At 38.1% G+C, this 18,689-nt stretch overlaps 1 protein-coding gene across 1 annotated transcript in view; it reads right to left on the minus strand.

Annotated features, from left to right (window-relative positions):
- LOC145994325 (EF-hand domain-containing family member C2-like) overlaps positions 1 to 5,246 on the minus strand; it is a 46,254-nt gene extending 41,008 nt beyond the window's left edge. Inside the window, exon 1 of the mRNA XM_083130434.1 lies at positions 5,008 to 5,246. Within this exon, the coding sequence (XP_082986560.1) occupies positions 5,008 to 5,061 (54 nt within the window). The 5' untranslated portion in view covers positions 5,062 to 5,246. The remainder of the gene's footprint in view (positions 1 to 5,007) is intronic.
- Positions 5,247 to 18,689: the final 13,443 nt, after the last annotated feature.

The following is an 18,689-nucleotide window of genomic DNA, read 5'->3' on the forward strand; positions in this document are numbered from 1 at the left end:
GCTCTTGCATATTTTGTTACACTACATGTTGAAATTTCACACCTAGCTGCCAGTAATCAGTCATGGACTGTATATGAGGTTACATTGGTCGTACTGGACCTCAAGTAATCCCATATATATATATATATATATATATATAATTAAAATACAAAATTTCTTCCCGCACCTTCTCGCCAGAGTCCTCCTTGACTGGATAACTTATACTCCAGAGAAGAGTGTAAACTACACACGAAACACATACAAAATAATAATATGTATATTATTAAAAAAAATACTAAACTGGTGGTTGCCTCACACATATGAATATGAAATAGATGATAGTGGCATGTGCCTGGTATTATTGTCACATTTAAATGATATTACAATGCGTACACTCGAGGGTTGCAGACCTGAACGAGTATGAGCAAGCAAAAGTGGTCTCAAAGAGTAATCTAGTGCCTAAGTCCTCTTTCAACATTATTGCTTATTTCCACAATCTGTCACTACCTTGGTTCTCACCACAGTTTGCTTGTGTGACAACACTTGTTTCTGAACATTAGGAATGTTTATATTCGGTTCACATAGTAGTTCCTCCCCTCAACGTCATGACTCTCGGTGCCACTGCTGTTGTCTGGTTAGTCTGAGGTGAAATACCCGCTCTCCACTTCCCTTGCCAGAACTAGGACCAGCCGCTGTACGAGTAGAAAGACTATAACTATCGATCACAGTCATCAGCCAGAAAAAAAATCCAAGTCAACAGGTGTGCAATTGACTAAGAAAATTTGGTAAGAATTGACAATATAGAGAAAGTCAATTTGTTAATTTTTGGTATACTAAGTAATTTTGGCCTCCTAATCACGAATCTGTTGTAATAAACCGGGGGTCACGTCTGGAAATTGTACATTTTGATGAAACATTGTTCGTTAGCCCCAAAAACCATCCATGGGTAGCCCCACAAACCATTGATGTTAGCCTCTGTAATTTTGTTAATTTTCGGTATACCACGCTAATTTTTCCCTCCTAATCACGAATCTGTTGTAAAAAACCGGGGGTTACATCCGGAAATTGTACATTTTGATGAAACATTGTTCATTAGCTCCAAAAACCATCCACGGGTAGCCCCATGAACCATTCACAAGAGGTTAGGTTAGGCCTGTTAGACTAGGTTCCATTAGCACTCAATTCACCCCTAAATTCATTGAAAAAAATAGGGTTTGTACTAAAATTGAACATCATAAATCATTTTCTTGTAAAACAACGGCATGGTTGGAAACAATGACAGGAGATTACATTTTTGTTCGTAAAACTACGCATATACACCTATATACAGGGTGACTGGTAATTAGATGTATTCCCTGAAAGGGGTTAAAGTAGAGACAATTTGCAATAAATTTGACCATATGATACCCCATCCGAAAATTAGTAGTTTTCGAGATAATCGAATTTCAATTGTTTTTTAAAAAATTACAATTTTCCACATAAAAAGATGAATTGAGAAAAAACTGCTCATTGTATGGAACTTATTTCAGCGTTTTCTGATAGCTAACAAATAAGTGATTTCTTTAAGAAAAAGGTTTTCCCAAATAACAATCACATGTAAGTAACGGGTGGGTCTAAACTTACAAGTGATGATAAAAAAATGCACTCTTAGTTTACTTGGCAACGTATTAATAAAAAAAATGGTATGACACGAAGCGTACAAATTACTTAAATTACTTCCTTGAGTCATCTGCTATCCAACAAGGTACAAATGTTGCTAACATTCACATTTGTGTACAAGAAATAATACTTCATTCATCTTCATGTGCATGGAAACAATGAACAATACAATTAAAGAACATTACACGTCTTGCTCAAAGTGGGCACCTCCGTTACGAATGCAGGCACGCAGGGTTTTACGGACATTTGGTCTCTTAACTCGTGATGTGATGGTGTCCTTGATGTGTTGACCAGCTGTTGAGATCCTCTCCCTGAGCTCTTCTTGCAAGTTTACCGTTGTCTTGTCATGTGACTCCAAATGTAGAAGTCGCAAGGCGTGAAATCGGGGGATCGAGCCGGACAGCAAATCGGGCAGCCTCGGTCAATCCATTTCTTTTGGTAATTTTCATCCAGTCACTGTCGCACGCCCAGGCAGAAGTATGGATGGGCGTCATCAACAATCATTTGATCCAGCCATTTTTCCTGTCCCAAATCTTAAATGGCATCACTTATGAACATTTTTTGAGGAACGTGATGGCAATGTTGTTGGAGGATGTGCCTCTAGCTACAAGATGTGACATGATTTATCAGCATGATGACTGCCCAGCTCGATCCCCCGATCGATTTGACGCCTAGCGACTTTTACATTTGGAGCCACATGACAAGACAACGGTAAACTTGCAAGAAGCTCAGGGAGAGGATCTCAACAGCTGGTCAACACATCAAAGACACCATCAAATCACGAGTTAAGAGACCAAATGTCCGTAAAACCCTGCGTGCCTGCATTCGTAACGGAGGTGCCCACTTTGAGCAAGACGTGTAATGTTCTTTAATTGTATTGTTCATTGTTTCCATGCACATGAAGATGAATGAAGTATTATTTTTTGTACACAAATGTGAATGTTAGCAACATTTGTACCTTGTTGGATAGCAGATGACTCAAGGAAGTAATTTAAGTAATTTGTACGCTTCGTGTCATACCATTTTTTTTATTAATACGTTGCCAAGTAAACTAAGAGTGCATTTTTTTATCATCACTTGTAAGTTTAGACCCACCCGTTACTTACATGTGATTGTTATTTGGGAAAACCTTTTTCTTAAAGAAATCACTTATTTGTTAGCTATCAGAAAACGCTGAAATAAGTTCCATACAATGAGCAGTTTTTTCTCAATTCATCTTTTTATGTGGAAAATTGTAATTTTTTAAAAAACAATTGAAATTCGATTATCTCGAAAACTACTAATTTTCGGATGGGGTATCATATGGTCAAATTTATTGCAAATTGTCTCCACTTTAACCCCTTTCAGGGAATACATCGAATTACCAGTCACCCTGTATATAAAAAATTCAATCGGCTTTTTTTTTAAAATTTCCAGACATGACCCCCGGATTTTTAAAACAGATTTGTGATTAGGAGGCCAAAATTAGTTAGTATACCGAAAATTAATAAAATTGGAGACTTTCTCTATATTGTCAATTTGCTCCGAAAATTCATATCAAGCCTATTTTGGTGCCTTGGAAAACACAACAGGTACCAGTTTCATAGATCGGATATTTTGTGTTTCGCATGGTTTGTACTTACCAATTGTGGTAACATTATCGTATGAGGGAAACAGTTTCCTTCAAATTTCCAGGAGAAAGTACTTGCGGAAATCGTTTTCTTTAGCGTTGTGGAAGTTCCTGAATGTAGATTTGATCCATTTTAATGTGAATGCGTGTTGTTTTCTGCGAAAATCTCTGTCGACACGCTGTCTCTGCTCCCACCATTTGATTTCTGCACGAGAGTGCAATGTTCCGTGTGTTAAGATGATGCAACCCCATAGCCAGTGTTTCAGCCTTGCCGTGTTTTCACTAGAACATGACGTGTCGAGTATTTTTTTTTTAACTATGTTGCCTAACCTAACTTAACCTAACCTTACGGAAAATGGTTCTTGGGGCTAACGTGAATGTTTTTTGGAGCTAACGTGAATGGTTTTTGGGGCTAACATCAATGGTTTGTGAGGCTAACGTCAATGGTTTGCGACGTATTAGCATAATTTCAAATCCAGGCACGAAAGTAGATATTTTCCGGTGAACGAGGTTGCAACACTGCATAAATCGAAAAAACACTCTCAGAACGCCCCCTAAACCAGTACGCTATCACGGCCATAATGTGTTACAGATTCGAAACAACAAGTAACAGTAAGTACTCGTGAATCTAAGAAATAGACATTGATAGGCATTATTTCACTTTAGGAAGTGTTCCACATTCGAAAATAACACGTTAGCAATGTAAAGAAGTCCAAAATATATGATTCGTAGGTGTTTCTCTCATACGATAATAGTATCCCAATTGTGTATTGTGGAACATAGTTCAAGGTGCCATTATGCTTTTTACACGAAAACAAACTCAATTTTCACATTCTGAGTGCTTTTTTTTATTCCTTTCTTCGTTTCCGGAACAAACAATATGGCAGGTACATGTTGCAGTATTTCAACCTTCTGCACCGAAAAATACCTAATATCGTGTTCGTCATCGGTGGAAATTATACTTATGCTCGGGTAGTTGATTGGTAGCCCCACGAACCATACACGGATAGCCCCACAAACCATTCATGGATAGCCTCATGAACCATTCACGGATAGCCCCACGAACCATTATGCATGGTAGCTGATAGCCCCACGAACCATTTCCAATAAGGTTAGGTTAGGATTGGTTACGTTAGGCAAGCATAGTAAAAAAAAAAGGGTTTGAAACACTGACAGGGGCTTACATCATCAAACGTACGCAATATAGGGCAAGCAAATGAAAGCAATGGCAATTGTGGGTCGGTGAGATATTTCTCTTGAAAAATACATGATTTCCCGTTCAAATACATTCCACGATGAAAGAAAATACCTCTACGAACGTTGTAAACCTTGGAGAAACTAATTTCCGTAAGTAGTTTCTTGTGTAAAATTGAAATAATGTGTCTCCAATGTATGAAATTGTTACCAACATTTTACCTTCCAGCCTCCAAAATGCGTTATATTGTGTACCACTTTGTATAACTACATAAATTTAACTTATTTTTGCTCTCTCAAAACTTTTAAACATACGCAAGACGAAATGGAAAGGGTAAAGAACCAAGAGTAAGTAGGTAGTTGCTTCAGAGCCAGAGTTCGTTTCACTCCCAAACAAATAGCAACTTGATAATTAAAGGCAAAATTACTTGAATTTTTACCAAAGATATAGATACACATGGGATTTATGGATGCAATCCCTGGAAACAAAGAATATAGTGATGGCTGAAACCAGATACTCCACATTTATTTTCTGATCATCTTTTGTCCTTAAATTAAGTACTCACTTTGGTGTCGAAAGTATAACCAGGTATTAGCGGCAACTTAAAACTTCGTAGCATCACGACAATTATAAGTACACTACCATTAAAGAGAGAATTGTAAATATCATATGAGGCTGCCGCACTTTCAGAACTTTGTGTTCAGACTCAATTTTATCACGTGTGTTTTATACAAGATTCGTGTCTTCTTCCTTGCACTCTTTCTCTTTGTGACAACCGCGTCATCGTGATGAATGTAAACGATTCTAGTTGTCATGGGAACGATGGTCAATTATTACCTACTGCCAGATGGGACCAGTACGTTGTCTTTTATACAGCACGATTACCCCGCACTCGCGAACCGGTGATTTTTACACGATTACACAAATATGCTAGTTCTCAGTTCCCCAAAGTACAGTCCGATGTGCGATTTTAATTAGGTTTTAGGCACTTCGATCACAAATGGAAGATTAATGAATCACAAATGTGGCTAACGGTGTATATATTGCGATCTGAGTCCACTGATTCAAAAGAACTGTTCTTTGAATCAAAACAAAGCACCGTCTGTGTACTTCGCTAAGCAGAGTTTTTAGCGATTTTGTACAATTATTCACAACCATGGAACCGACTTACTTACATCGGGCATCTGACAACTTCCGAAACACTAGAAAATATCCGGATAACACTAGAACTTGATTCTTCTTACCGTAATTAGCGAAAAATAGAGAGCTCAACGCAATACGTCCGACTCACTTATTACCGCCACCGGAAGTCTCTCTCAAGTCTCAATAACATTTTTCTTGTTGGTGCATCATTGCGGTGCTACAGTCATTCAAAAAAGCTTGTTTTGCCACCTGAATGCTGGCAACCACACCAAACATTTGATTGCATTTGTGACGTCATATCCCATCTTGAAGCGATGTGTTCCAGGGTTGCCAGGAACACACATATTCTGTGAAAAATGACATATCTACAATCAGCCACACTATGTAACGTAAAACAAAACGAGCAAACACATTCTGTAACCTAACAGGAAGTAAACAAACGATACGAAAAATGGTAGAAAGAAAATATAATTCAAGTGGAAGTGGTCATATCGAATTTTCTCAGCTTACATTGACACTTCATTTTGAATATGTTTTTACCATTTCTCATGTCGTTGGTTCATCGTTTCTGGCTGGTAGGCTATGATGTTCGGTCTATTGGACGAGTTTCTCGCTTCATTTTACAGTTAATAATGTCGTTGGTAGTTTGTCATTTTTCACAAAATTGGTGTGTTCCTTGTAACACTGCCGTGCGCTGTTTCACCGCAGGATATGACGTCACAGATACGATAAAATGTTGTGTTGGGTTGCCAACATCCAGGCGGCAAAGCGGTCTTTTTTGAACGGCTGTATCGTCGAATCGACGCACCAACAAGAAAAATGTTACTGAGAAAAGTTGTTTGTTTTGATCTCCTCTATACGTTTCCGTGGTCCGTGGGCGCCATTAAAATGACACCCTGTATATCACATTTCCATATTCTTGAAAATCATGCTTAATTATAAATTAATCAACTATAATTCATTGTTGCCCCATCATTCATGATTGCTGTTCACATTTTCACATTATCATATTAAATTAATTTTGATAAAGAAATTATTGAAACAAAGTAACCACTGACTATTTTTTCAGAGCTGTCTACCGCGATGCTGATATCTACCTTTTCAATGATCCATTATCTGCTGTGGACACATTTGTTGGAAAACAATTATTTGAAAACTGCATTACTTCATTTTTAAGAAATAAGACATGTATTCTGGTCACACACCAGTTGCATTATCTTAAAAATGAAGATCACATCGTCATTTTGTGTAATGTAAGTACTATATTTGTGATAAGTGAAATTTCATACTGTAACATCACTTCGAAGTATTGTACTACTGTGATGGGTGTTTGAGTCTGAATCCAAATTACCCAAATCTAGAATCCTAAAACTGATATTTGAAACTCAAACCTTGAGTGAAATATCTGAATCTTAAATCTTAGAACTGATATCTGAATCTTGGAACCAATATATAAAACTTAAGTCAATCCATTACAAGCTCCAAATCTCTCCAGATTTGGATAGGCTCATTCCTATTGTAAAAATTTTGTATCGATCCATACCTATTATGAAAAAATGTAATATACGTGTGTTGGAAATTTTATATTGGCAACTATTAATTTACAAATGATATGGGAGTGATACCTCTGTGAAACTTTTACACAGTTCTTCGATGTAATCACCAGCATTGTGCATCACCGTTGCCAGCGATGTGGAAGTCGTAGTGTTTCTGTAGCAGTGCCTGTTCTGTTGATGGTTTGAATGAAGCAGTCTATTGCCTGAAGAATTTCTGGAACAGTTTGGAAGCGAATGCCCTTCATCTTATGGATCAAATCAAAGTCACAGGGGCTGGTAGAGCATCTGCCAGCCCCATTGACGTAACAAATCAGACTACATGTGCCCAAGCATTGCCCTGCAAAATGATGGGAGGATTCACAAGAAAGTGTTCCCTCTTCTTTCACAATGCAGGTCGCAGGTTATGTTACAAAAATGAACAGTAATACCACAGGTAATACTGCACATTGACGGTCTGTCCTGGAGGTATGGCGAGAATGATCAGAATTTTCACATTAGTGGGGTTCTGACTACACAATTTAGACCACCAACTCCAGCAATACTCTATTCCTCTCGTCACTGCACATGTGCCTAGTGTTGGAAGGAAGAGTCCATTTACTGGGAGGTAGCTTAGGTATGAAACTAACACGTTGTATAAGTGAGAAGCACCGGTTCCGTTTCGTGGCGTATATACAGCAGTGTTTCCACTATTAAATTTCCAACCCACGTATATATTGGTTTATCAACCTGAATATATCAGTTACCAATCAAAAATATTAGAAACTATAAGGGTGATGTTCTTCTGGAGAAGAAATATATCTTCTGTAGAACAGGTTTGTTTACTACTCTGAGCATGAAGAATTAATACTTATTAACTTTGCATTATTACAGGTAGTAGCTAGTTGTTAATTTTTGTACCTATAAAATCAGTTTTAATGATTTTTACTAGGGAAACTCAAAAAGTAAGTTATACCCCCTATATAAAACAAACAAGACACATTAGAAAGAAAATAATTATTGGAGAAAAATGTATGAACATTTAACTTTTTTCGACATAGTCACTAAGGTATTCCAAGCACTTTTTGAATCGTGTGACTAGTTTTTTGATTTCTTGTGCGTAAAAATTCCGTTCAATTTCAATTGAGTTGACATTTGTGCTCATCTGTTAACAATCATGGCACCCAGTGAGAGCACAGTTTAATATACACCCAACTGGTCATGAATCAGCGTAGACACACTATTGTATGATATGTTTAGTTCACTTGCAATCTCTTTTAATTTTCACATGGTGGTTGACAAGGATGATTGCATTCACATGCTCTGTTTTGTCGATAGTGTTCCAGTTGCAGGCTGCCCAACACACTGTTCGTCGTTCACGTTCGTTCTTTCGAACATCTGGCAATTTCCTGATCATGGGATGTGACATTGCATTCCCACCATACACCTCGACAATTTGGCGATGGATTTCACTCTGATTATGCCTTCGTGTCCACAAAAATCGGACGACTGAGTGGAACTCAATGTTGGACGCCACCTCAGTACGACATGCCATACTGACATGGTGACTATACTCTCATATTAAAGCAGCTGCAGCATGGCTGCTTTGGGTGTGGGGAGAATACATTCCAGACAGTGCTGCCACCAAGCGTGATTAATTTCTCTCTTTTAGTACAGGAACACAGCTCAGGTGTAACTTACTTTTTGATTCGTCCACGTATATGCATAAAAAAGGAGATATCTGATATTTTAGTCTTTATTTAAAAAAAAAACGTAAGATGCATGAAGTTTGTAACCCAACATTCTTTTTTATGACTTGTTTTTAGTTTCAGTAATGGAAGATCAGATCATATATAACCTTTGTCAGAAAAGTTACAGGATTGATTTATAATTCTCAAACTGCGATATTGAACTATGCAGGTGTTATTTAATCACCTTATATGTATTGTGAATATGCATGTCCTATACTGCTGTATCGGTACAGGAATATCTGGCCAAACATTATATCCCTGCTCTTCCACATCCACCATATTCACCTGATCTGGTTTCCCATGTGAAAATGCCACTGAAAGGAAGAGATTCCAGCAATCCAAAAGGATGTGACAGATGTGCTGAGAAGCATTTCAGAAGAGGCTTTCTCTGCTTGTTTTCAAGACATCCGGAAATGTTGGCAGCTGTTTGTAGATAGCGGAAGGAACTACTTTGACAGGAAGAACCATTAGTTGGTGATTGCATCTAAAGATATCCCTTAGTAGTTATGCAGAGAGAGGTAAGTCACTGTAATAAGCTTATGGTTCATAGCTGTACATGCCTGACAAGGATACCAGACAGGTGGCAAAATCGTGAACAAAAACTTCATGGGAAAATGAACCTTAAGCTTATTAGAGTGAATTAGTTGCTGAGTTGAATATATTATTTCTTACAGAGTCAATCTTGAAACTTTTCTGACAAAGGTTACATGTAATAAAACTTGTAACTGAATAGATCACTCAAATTATCTGAATCTGAATTATCAAGATAGTCATCTCTGGGATAATCAAAATATCCCGATATCAAGACCACTAGCTGCTTCCAAAATAGATATTCACTAATTTAAAATCTGGACATCCATTATCTGAATTTCTAGTATAAAACCTGTTCTGGTGATTATGTGATGGCTAAACTATATATGCTTGCATAACTATTTAAATGTTCTTGTGACTCCCTTTAGAGATCTATTGAGGCTCAGGGCAACTACAATGACCTGCTAGAAAGTGGAATGGATTTTGCACACCTCCTTGCTCACAGTGAAGAGAAAGGAGAACATACCAGCAATGAAATAGTAGAATGTTCTACAAGTGTCAAGCCAATTTCTGTTCAGGTAATATTGTAATTTTATATTGCACAATAGCAGAACAGTTATTTAATTAGATAGTTAATTCATTAGGAATTATATATACCCCCAAATTATAGGGAATCTACCATGTTAACAAGGTAGATCTAACCAGTTGTTATGCATCCAGAGGTTCTTCTTTAGTACTTTATTCATGTTATGGGACTTTAGATGTAGTAAGATATCAATATACATGTGAAACGTGATTACGTATAATGATTACAAGTTCTGCAACTTTACATTTCATCTGTATATTAATTTAACAGTTTATGCATGCATTAATGCATTTATGCATGTTATCATGTTACAAAATATCTACAGTATTTTAACAATACCAATAATAATTCATAATAGAGCGGCTTATTTGAAACCAGTTACATTTTGTATTTTAGAAATATTTTCTTTGGCTGTGTGTAAATTTGAATTCCACTATTTCAACTATACAAGATCATGACTTCCAAAGTTTGCTGAATAACAATTTGTAGACTGATTTATTAGTCATATTAAAACATTTCTATTTAATCATGAAACTATTTTGGTGAAGTGGTTAACTGAATATATTGCATAATTATCAGGATATTCAGGCCTGGCACAAGTGATTAAATGTAGCTTACATATTAGACATGTAAAACGGCCTTGAAAAATAACGAACTTGTACTGGTGATTAAATTTGAACTTGTATATCTCAGGAAAACATCAACATCTATTTTATGGTTTTGGTTACTTTTTTAAAATGTTGACTGTTTGATACATAGTATTTACTAGAGTACTTGGCACCCTTGCATAAAACCACACACCTGGATTTTGAAGGAAGGAAATGATGGGGAAATCAGTGCATTTTACAAACCTTTCACCTGTCAGCTTCAATACAAATAGGGTTATCATTATCACAATTCAGTTGAAGGCAGCAAGTGTGGGGCTGAAAAACAATCAACACATAACTGGCAGTTAAACCAGAATGCCTTTTACATATTCTTTCACTTAATATGCAGGGACGTAGCTAGGTTGATCAGTTCGGGGGGGCCCAAAACTTAAGATTTTTTTTCTATCAAACCATTAAAACTAACAAACTATTAATATACCATACAGACCCATAAGTATGTGTGTATATATATAAAATGTTTCTGGAAGAGAACATTATTTTCTCCTGTAGCCCGCAAAAATTTACGGATATACACTCGCGAAATCCACGGCCATTATTCCGGATTCTAAATGCAGAATTAACTCATTAACTTAATGGCATCTAGACAGTTTTTAAAAATCCATGTATTTTCTCTTATGTTAGATTTTTGAGACACCAAGAACAATGTCATTAGTCCTTACTCCTTAGATTTGTAAATTTTCTCGAAGAAAATTGAGAAGTAGAGAAAACTCTCTTCCGTGGATTTAGATATAAAAGGGTGCTGTTATCAGGTGTACGTACAAGTATGACAACTGTGCGAAAATGAAATGTTTGTGTAATGAGTTCAAGATAGAAATCCCATGTATATTGTTTGTACCAGAATCGAATTCCTCTGCCTTTAGTGCAAGGCGACACCCTTAACCACTATTCTATGGGTCATGCACGAGTCTTTTGTGGCGTCGTACTGTTCACATTGGAGAATGATGACGATATATATGAAATTTTATGCACACATCTAATTTCTTAAAAGTAATCTTCTTTGAGCGTGAAAAACTGAATATATGATGACAATAGAAACAACAAAATTCCCGCGTGCTCAATTTATTGCGCTCTAGTCTTTCAAGGTTCGATCCCTGGTAGAAACTCCAAAATTTCTGTGATGGCCTAACATCGTGAGGACAATTGAGAAGCTACTTGAAATCAATATGTAAGCGAAATCCACTCTGAAAACTAGATGGGACTCGATGTGATGACCACGCGTCACCGAATGGAAAAACACTTCGGAGGCTTTGTCCTTCAAAATTAATTTTACTGAATAACTGTACTTTTCTTTAGAGGACCTAAACATGGCTTTTTTGCACAGTACAATGTTGTTTTCATTCACCCTACTTTTATAGTTTTTCATTCAAAGGATTCCACTCCCGATGCACGAGCATGACGCACTACGAAACCAGAGGTCCAAGGTGTGGTTGCATCATGTCTCGCATCGCTATTCCTTCGGATTATCATTCAGTCTCATCGTCGCATTTAACACGAGAGGTAGAAAAGCGGCGTAAAATAACGACATAGAAATTATTGATTGACTTGGCTCATTTTACTTCACTTTTCTGACACTTTTTGGCTAATCGTGAAAATGAAAATGAGTTAAGATTAACTTGATGAAAGGACCATCACAAAGAAGACACATTCTCAGGCCGGGATTTGAACACGGGACATTCTGCTTCGTAGCGTAACCTGCTGTGACAGTCAGATTTACCGACGTCATTATTATTATTATTATTATTATTGTCCATAGCGGTAAAAAATGTGTTGATTCAAAGCGTTGAGAGTTTTAAGTTGTAAGAATACATATTTGATTTTTGCCAAGCCGACGGGAGGAACGAGACGTTCACGTGTCTTAAGGGTGAGCACCTGAAGGGTCACGTTATGCATCTAAAGCTTAGGAAATTCGACCGTAATGACAAACATTTAAATATCTCGGTTTCCAGCGGTCAGATTTACGTGAAACTTATACCAGCGCAACGGCATGTGTGCAAGGACGGATGTGTGGAGTTTCGTCGCGATCAAGCAACAATTACGGACGCCAGATCAAATCGGTTGTAATTGATCAGTTTGTGGACACCGGTTGCAATTGAGCTATGGGCGACAGCGAGGCTGAGGCTTAATCCGCACAAACTCAACTTCGAGCACGGCTCGTCTCACTTGGGAGACAATAGAGCAAAGTGAAATGACCTCTTCGGAAGCGTCACTTCAACGAACGCCTAGCGTCTCTTTTCAAAATCTAAATAAAACGAAGGACATGGTTTTTCGACACACAGTCTTACCGCGATCCTTGTAGCGAGAGCAGCTCCGTGCTATCTCTCCATATACAGTTTTGCCGCGATTCTTGTAACAAGAGCACCTTCGCGCTACCTCTGCGCGTACAGTGGACTTTGTTGTGTTTTACGAACACCAGTGTGTGTGATAGACAGTAAGTCTACACGAGTGCGCCTACCTCAACCGCTGGGAGCAGTTGAAGCGAGACCGTGTTTTTTGTGATTGCCTTACGCAGTTTATAATTTTTTGAGAAACGAGGAACACCGGAAACTATGGCGGGCTAGAGGAAGAAGAGAGATGAGGGCATTACGTCGATTTGCCCGATGTCAGAAGAGACTACGCCGATGATGCCTACCATACGCCACGGAGAGAGAGAGGAACGACGAGCCACGCCGATGATGCCTATCCGCCGCCATGGAGAGAGAGAGAGAGAGAGAGAGAGAGAGAGAGGTCAAACGCCGCCCTATTGATACGCCGATGATGCCTACCATCCGCCACGTTGACGTCCCGATGCCCAGACCACCGATCCCGAGGGGAAGAGAAACCGAGGAACCAGAAGTATGAACACTTTTTGCATCTTCATCGTCGCGACCAAGGAAACCTTCCGTGTGAATACTATGTGTGTTTCAATCGCCCATAACGACGCCAGGATGCACCTCGGAAGCTGAGAGTTGGTAATGTATTCATCTGTGTGATTGTCAGCACGTGACGGCCCGATTGATTTAGAGAACGCCCTTGAAATTCGTCAACCTTTTGAAAACGCCCACTCAACTCAAAATTTTATATCAAACTCCCGTCGCGCTTGTCATTTGTAATTTATTCGTCTCAGGTCAATTTTTAATGATCTTAAATTCATTGTTGTTTGTGCTCCTTTGTATTTGTTTAAAGTGCGTACCATTAGAGTAAAGCGCCGCCCACTTAATTGTTTAATCTACTGGAGGTTTGTTCATTTTTTATGTGCTTGTTCTAATAACTCACAATGCAAAGCAATCTCATGACATTTAGCAAACGGAAGATCACTTCAAGAATCACCCACAAGGTCTTTGTCCAGCAAGAAACGCAACCTGCAGCTACTGCAAACGACAAGGCCATTGGAATATACGGTGCAGAAAGAAGCAGAAAACTAATTCTGACAGAGCTGTGAATAGAACGTCCAGTACAACCTCACACAACACAACATGCAATGATTTGCACACAACCTCAGTAGTTTTGCAGTACAACCTCACACAGTTTTGCAGTACAACCTCACACAACACAACATGCAATGATGGTTTAGATCAAGACTTGTCTATGTTCAGCTTCAACCATCTCAACACTGATACTCTCAGTCATCATTCCACACTTGTTACTTCTACTAAACACGTTTTGGAGTAGCAATTCAGTTCGGATAGCTTCATAATAAATCTCCAAATCAATAAATGTACTGTTAGATAGGTTTGAGTGAAGGACATGGTAATGTAGATTAATATAAGTTGCACAAGATAAGAACCAGCCAGTGAACAATTAACATATTTAATAGAAACTGAACGTTATGTCCGAAACATTTAAGTACATTGAATCATGATACAGAATACATCTGCTTACAGTTTATCTTCTTTAACTGTGAAGGCAAAACCTTGTAGCCATACGTTTAATACCTGGAATGTATCAGATTCAATACCTGGCGGAATCATACAGTGGTTTGGAGGATCCACTTTAAAATGTAGGTCCAGCCCCGATTGACCCATCTGTGCATAACGTGGACTTAAAACGAAAAAACTCAAACTAATGTTTGCATCAAGCATGAATGGAATTGCCACTAAGTGGGTTCTTGTTGAACTTTGCACAGTGATTACAGACCTAGTGACATGAAATTTCAACACAATTGTAGCAGCCGCAATGTTCCCTAACCTTGCTAATGCCGCATAGTGACAAGACTGTGAACTAGAGCTCAATGCACATACATGAAAAAACTGTTTGAGTTCTTCTTTCATTCAGCACTGATTTCAACTAGGTAAGTTTACCTGCAACAAAAATCCTGAATATCATCTTGAAATGTGATGTATTGTTGGTTATAGTACTGGAAAAATTGTGAAATACATGCTGAAACAATATCACAAAGGAGTAGAATAATATGTGGTAAGAACAGTCTCATTATACCTGCATTAGAAAAATCAATACAACTACCATATTATTTTTGTTCATATGCTTTTTGTTATATTATAAACACATTGGATTGTGGACAATGAAGTGTGGTAACCATTTGAGCTAAATCTACCTCCACGTTTGAGTGACCATAATTTTATGTTTTCAAATGTGAACAATGCATTGTTTGAATTATCCATCATTCCTTCCCCTAGAATTAGTATCAAGCATACATTCAATTTTCCAAAGCTGTCATGGCTGCCACCTACAGCCATGGTAGGGTCTTGAGTAACATATAATATATTTCTGTGAATAATTGTGTTCCAGATCTTGGAACCGTGTATCCTGCCTTATGCTTGCAATGGTCTGATAACTCTATTCATTCACAGGGTGACTACATACAAAAATAACAAATCCAAATATCTCGACTTTCTTTTTCGTTTTTCTTAACCTTTAAAGTTGGAAGTTACGAATTAAGAAAATAAATATTTTTTATTTAATGAAAAACCCCTAACAAAAGGCTGCTTAAGATGAAAACTGAAGCTGTACTTTAACAAGATAATTAGACTTGCTTTATCCATTAATGCATGCAAAAATTAATGCTCTTTTCGATTTATTACACCCTGTTTTGCACATGGCAGACTGGCGAGGCTCTGACTTCTGGACTCACAGCCAGTGTAATCATCTGTGGAACTCGTGTTGTCGGTACTATATATTTGTGGTTGCACCTTCATCCATCTTATCTTATCATCTTCACGATTAGCCAAAAGGGGCAGAAGTAAAATAAACTAAATCAATCAACCAGTCATTTGATAGCAAAAGTTCTTGACCACGAGTAAAATTTCTTGACTTCTCGACCTACTTGATTTCTTTACTTTTTCTTGACTTTCATGACTTGACCCTGACTTTACACATGAAATGAAATTCTTAAGAGTTATTACATGGGAACTTACAATAAAAGGGCAAACTATGTGTTTGTTTGTGTTTCTAGAGTTTTTAAGCTTAAATCACCACAAAATAAGTGTCCCATCATATCAGTTGTTAATTAACTCTTTGTAATTTCAGGAAACAAACCTTCTAGCATTTGGCCACAAAATGGAGAAATAACTTTCAACAATGTGTACCTCAGATACTCCAACAATGATCCACCAGTTTTAAAGGGGCTTTCATTCAAGATTAATCCCAAGGAAAAAGCAAGTGATTACATTTATCTCAGTGAGACATCCATCAACCACGGGTTCAAAGTTTGTTATAAGTCTACTTTATGCTAAGATAAGATATTTAAGTCTGATCCTGCAGTTAAGTGGGATCCGAACAACCATGCAATGTGCCCTCACCAGGAATCTGGAAGACCCTCAACTCATGGGTTCAAAAACTGCTTATCTTGTACTAGCGCTGAGCCAATACTAGGCCATTGCAAAAAAATTTTTTTCGAAAGTTTTTTGTGCACCCCTGCCATATTGTTACTATTATTGAAACATAATCGCCTGCAAATTTTCAGGTCTGTAGGCCATGTTTTGACCCCCGCCCACCTCAAAAATAGTTGTCTGTTCTGTTGTTTGTAATTTTATATACTTTGTTCATTTTACGGACATTGACAACATGGCAACAAGTTGTAACCTTTGATCTTTTTCTTTTATACGTTGTAACCAAGGCAGAAATGAGTGAAAATATGGGAAAAGAACCACTTCATGAAGCAGTTCCTTCAATTTCATCCATACCAAACTGCCCGGTACTTAGAAAGGATGATAGAGAAGTGTCTGAAGCATGGCTTTTAAGTGATTTACTGCAAGATTTGACCCCAAAAAAAGAATCTCATCTGCCCACCAATGGGGATGTGCTTTGCTACTTTGTTTTTCTCAATTGTGGACCCATGCAGAAAGATAAAAGGGATGATGTTATAAAATTCGTTATCCTGAAGGCAGAAAAGTTTTCGGAGCTTTCTGGCATTCCAGTGACGCCTGTCAGAGCGGGACATTCCAAAGCAAAACTCAATAAATTAATTGTGCAATACGAAAATCTTCGGAAACATAAAACAAGGAAGAATTCCCAGCTGAGAGTGAAAGCTCTCTCAAATCTCTTCTTCTACTCTTTGACATAGCACATGACAATGCTATTTCTATTATAGAACATGACAGATGTAGGACTAGAAAAATGATTCTGGAAGATGTGCAATTCTTAGAAAATCAAAGATCATGTCGAAAAATGGAGTTAGGTGTTTTTGATAGGACATACTTTGCAAACGTTATGAGGAAATTATCTCATAACGAAAAAAGAAATTGAGCGTGCTGTAAGGGAGAAGCGTCGCCAAGAAGAAGCTTCAACCAAGACAAACATAAACACAAGTACCAGCCTAGAATTTGATAAAGTTGGTAAGCTTGATTCAAGTGATTCGGATGGCTTGGATGCTGAACTTGATGCAATTGAAGATCCTGAGTTTGTATTTCCTTCAACTAGCAGTGGCACAACAGGTACAGGTACAACACTTTGTAGAAAAAGTTCATCAATTGCTTTAAATCTACCCAGAAATCCATTTACAAGCAAAAAGAATCAACATCTAGAACATGACGTGGACATTCAAGCTCAATTTATGCTTAGGCTAATCAGCACTGGATCTACAGTTAAAGTGAAATCCTAACTACTGTGCAAAGATGCTCATTGTCATGTTGTGTGCTTATACCAGGTGTGCCGGTTAATAATTCTTAATTTCGTCGCTGGATGGCGCTGGAAGCAAGGGTTGGTGCATAGTCTCAACTGTTATGTCAGTCCTGCTTTTCTTGTTCAATCAAAAGAAATATGCGAGTGAAAGCCATCGTATCCTTGTAGAAACGTACGGTGACAATGTCCTAACGCAAGACGCGTGTGTGCATTGGCTTCGACGATTCAAAAGTGGTGATTTCGACTTGAAAGACAAAGATCGCCCGGGCCAGCTGAAAAAATTCCAAGATGCCGAATTGCAAGCACTAATGGACGAAGATGATATGCAAAAACAACAACAACTGGCAGAGAAGTTAAATGTTGGTCGCCAAACCATATCTGATCGTCTTCATGCCATGGGAAAGATTGGGCGACAAGACATGGAAAAGTGATTTTGCAGCACGACAACGCCTCATCACACACAGGGAAAGGCATCAGATACACCATTTCTGCACTTGGCTGGGAATTTTTGCCCCACCTGCCACACGCACCAGACTTAGCCACATCGGACTACCACTTGTTTTCATCGATGTCTCACTCACTTTCCAAGCAACACTTCAACAATTACGAAGATGTCGAACAATGGCTTGCTGACTGGATCACCTCAAAATGTGAACGATTTTTCTGGAAGGGCATCCACAATTTGACGGACAGATGGGCAAAATGTATAGCTAGCGATGGCGCATACTTTGAATCAAGCATTTGTTACCTTTCTCCCCAGATACACTTGTTTTCTTTAGGATCAATTAAGAATGATTAACCGGCACACCTGGTACAGTAAAACCTCTTTAATCCAGATCCGGATAAACTGGACTTTGCTTAATCCAGCCAGGAGAAAAAAAAACAGAATGCAAGGTTTTAAATGTAACTAGAAGTCAACAAGAGAACTTCCCAAAGAAAAGGCAGTCAACCACTGATGAAATGATGAAATTCTGTTTCCC

The sequence above is a fragment of the Lepisma saccharinum genome, chromosome 10 (assembly GCF_977018435.1).
Source record: "Lepisma saccharinum chromosome 10, izLepSacc3.1, whole genome shotgun sequence".
NCBI lineage: Eukaryota > Metazoa > Arthropoda > Insecta > Zygentoma > Lepismatidae > Lepisma > Lepisma saccharinum.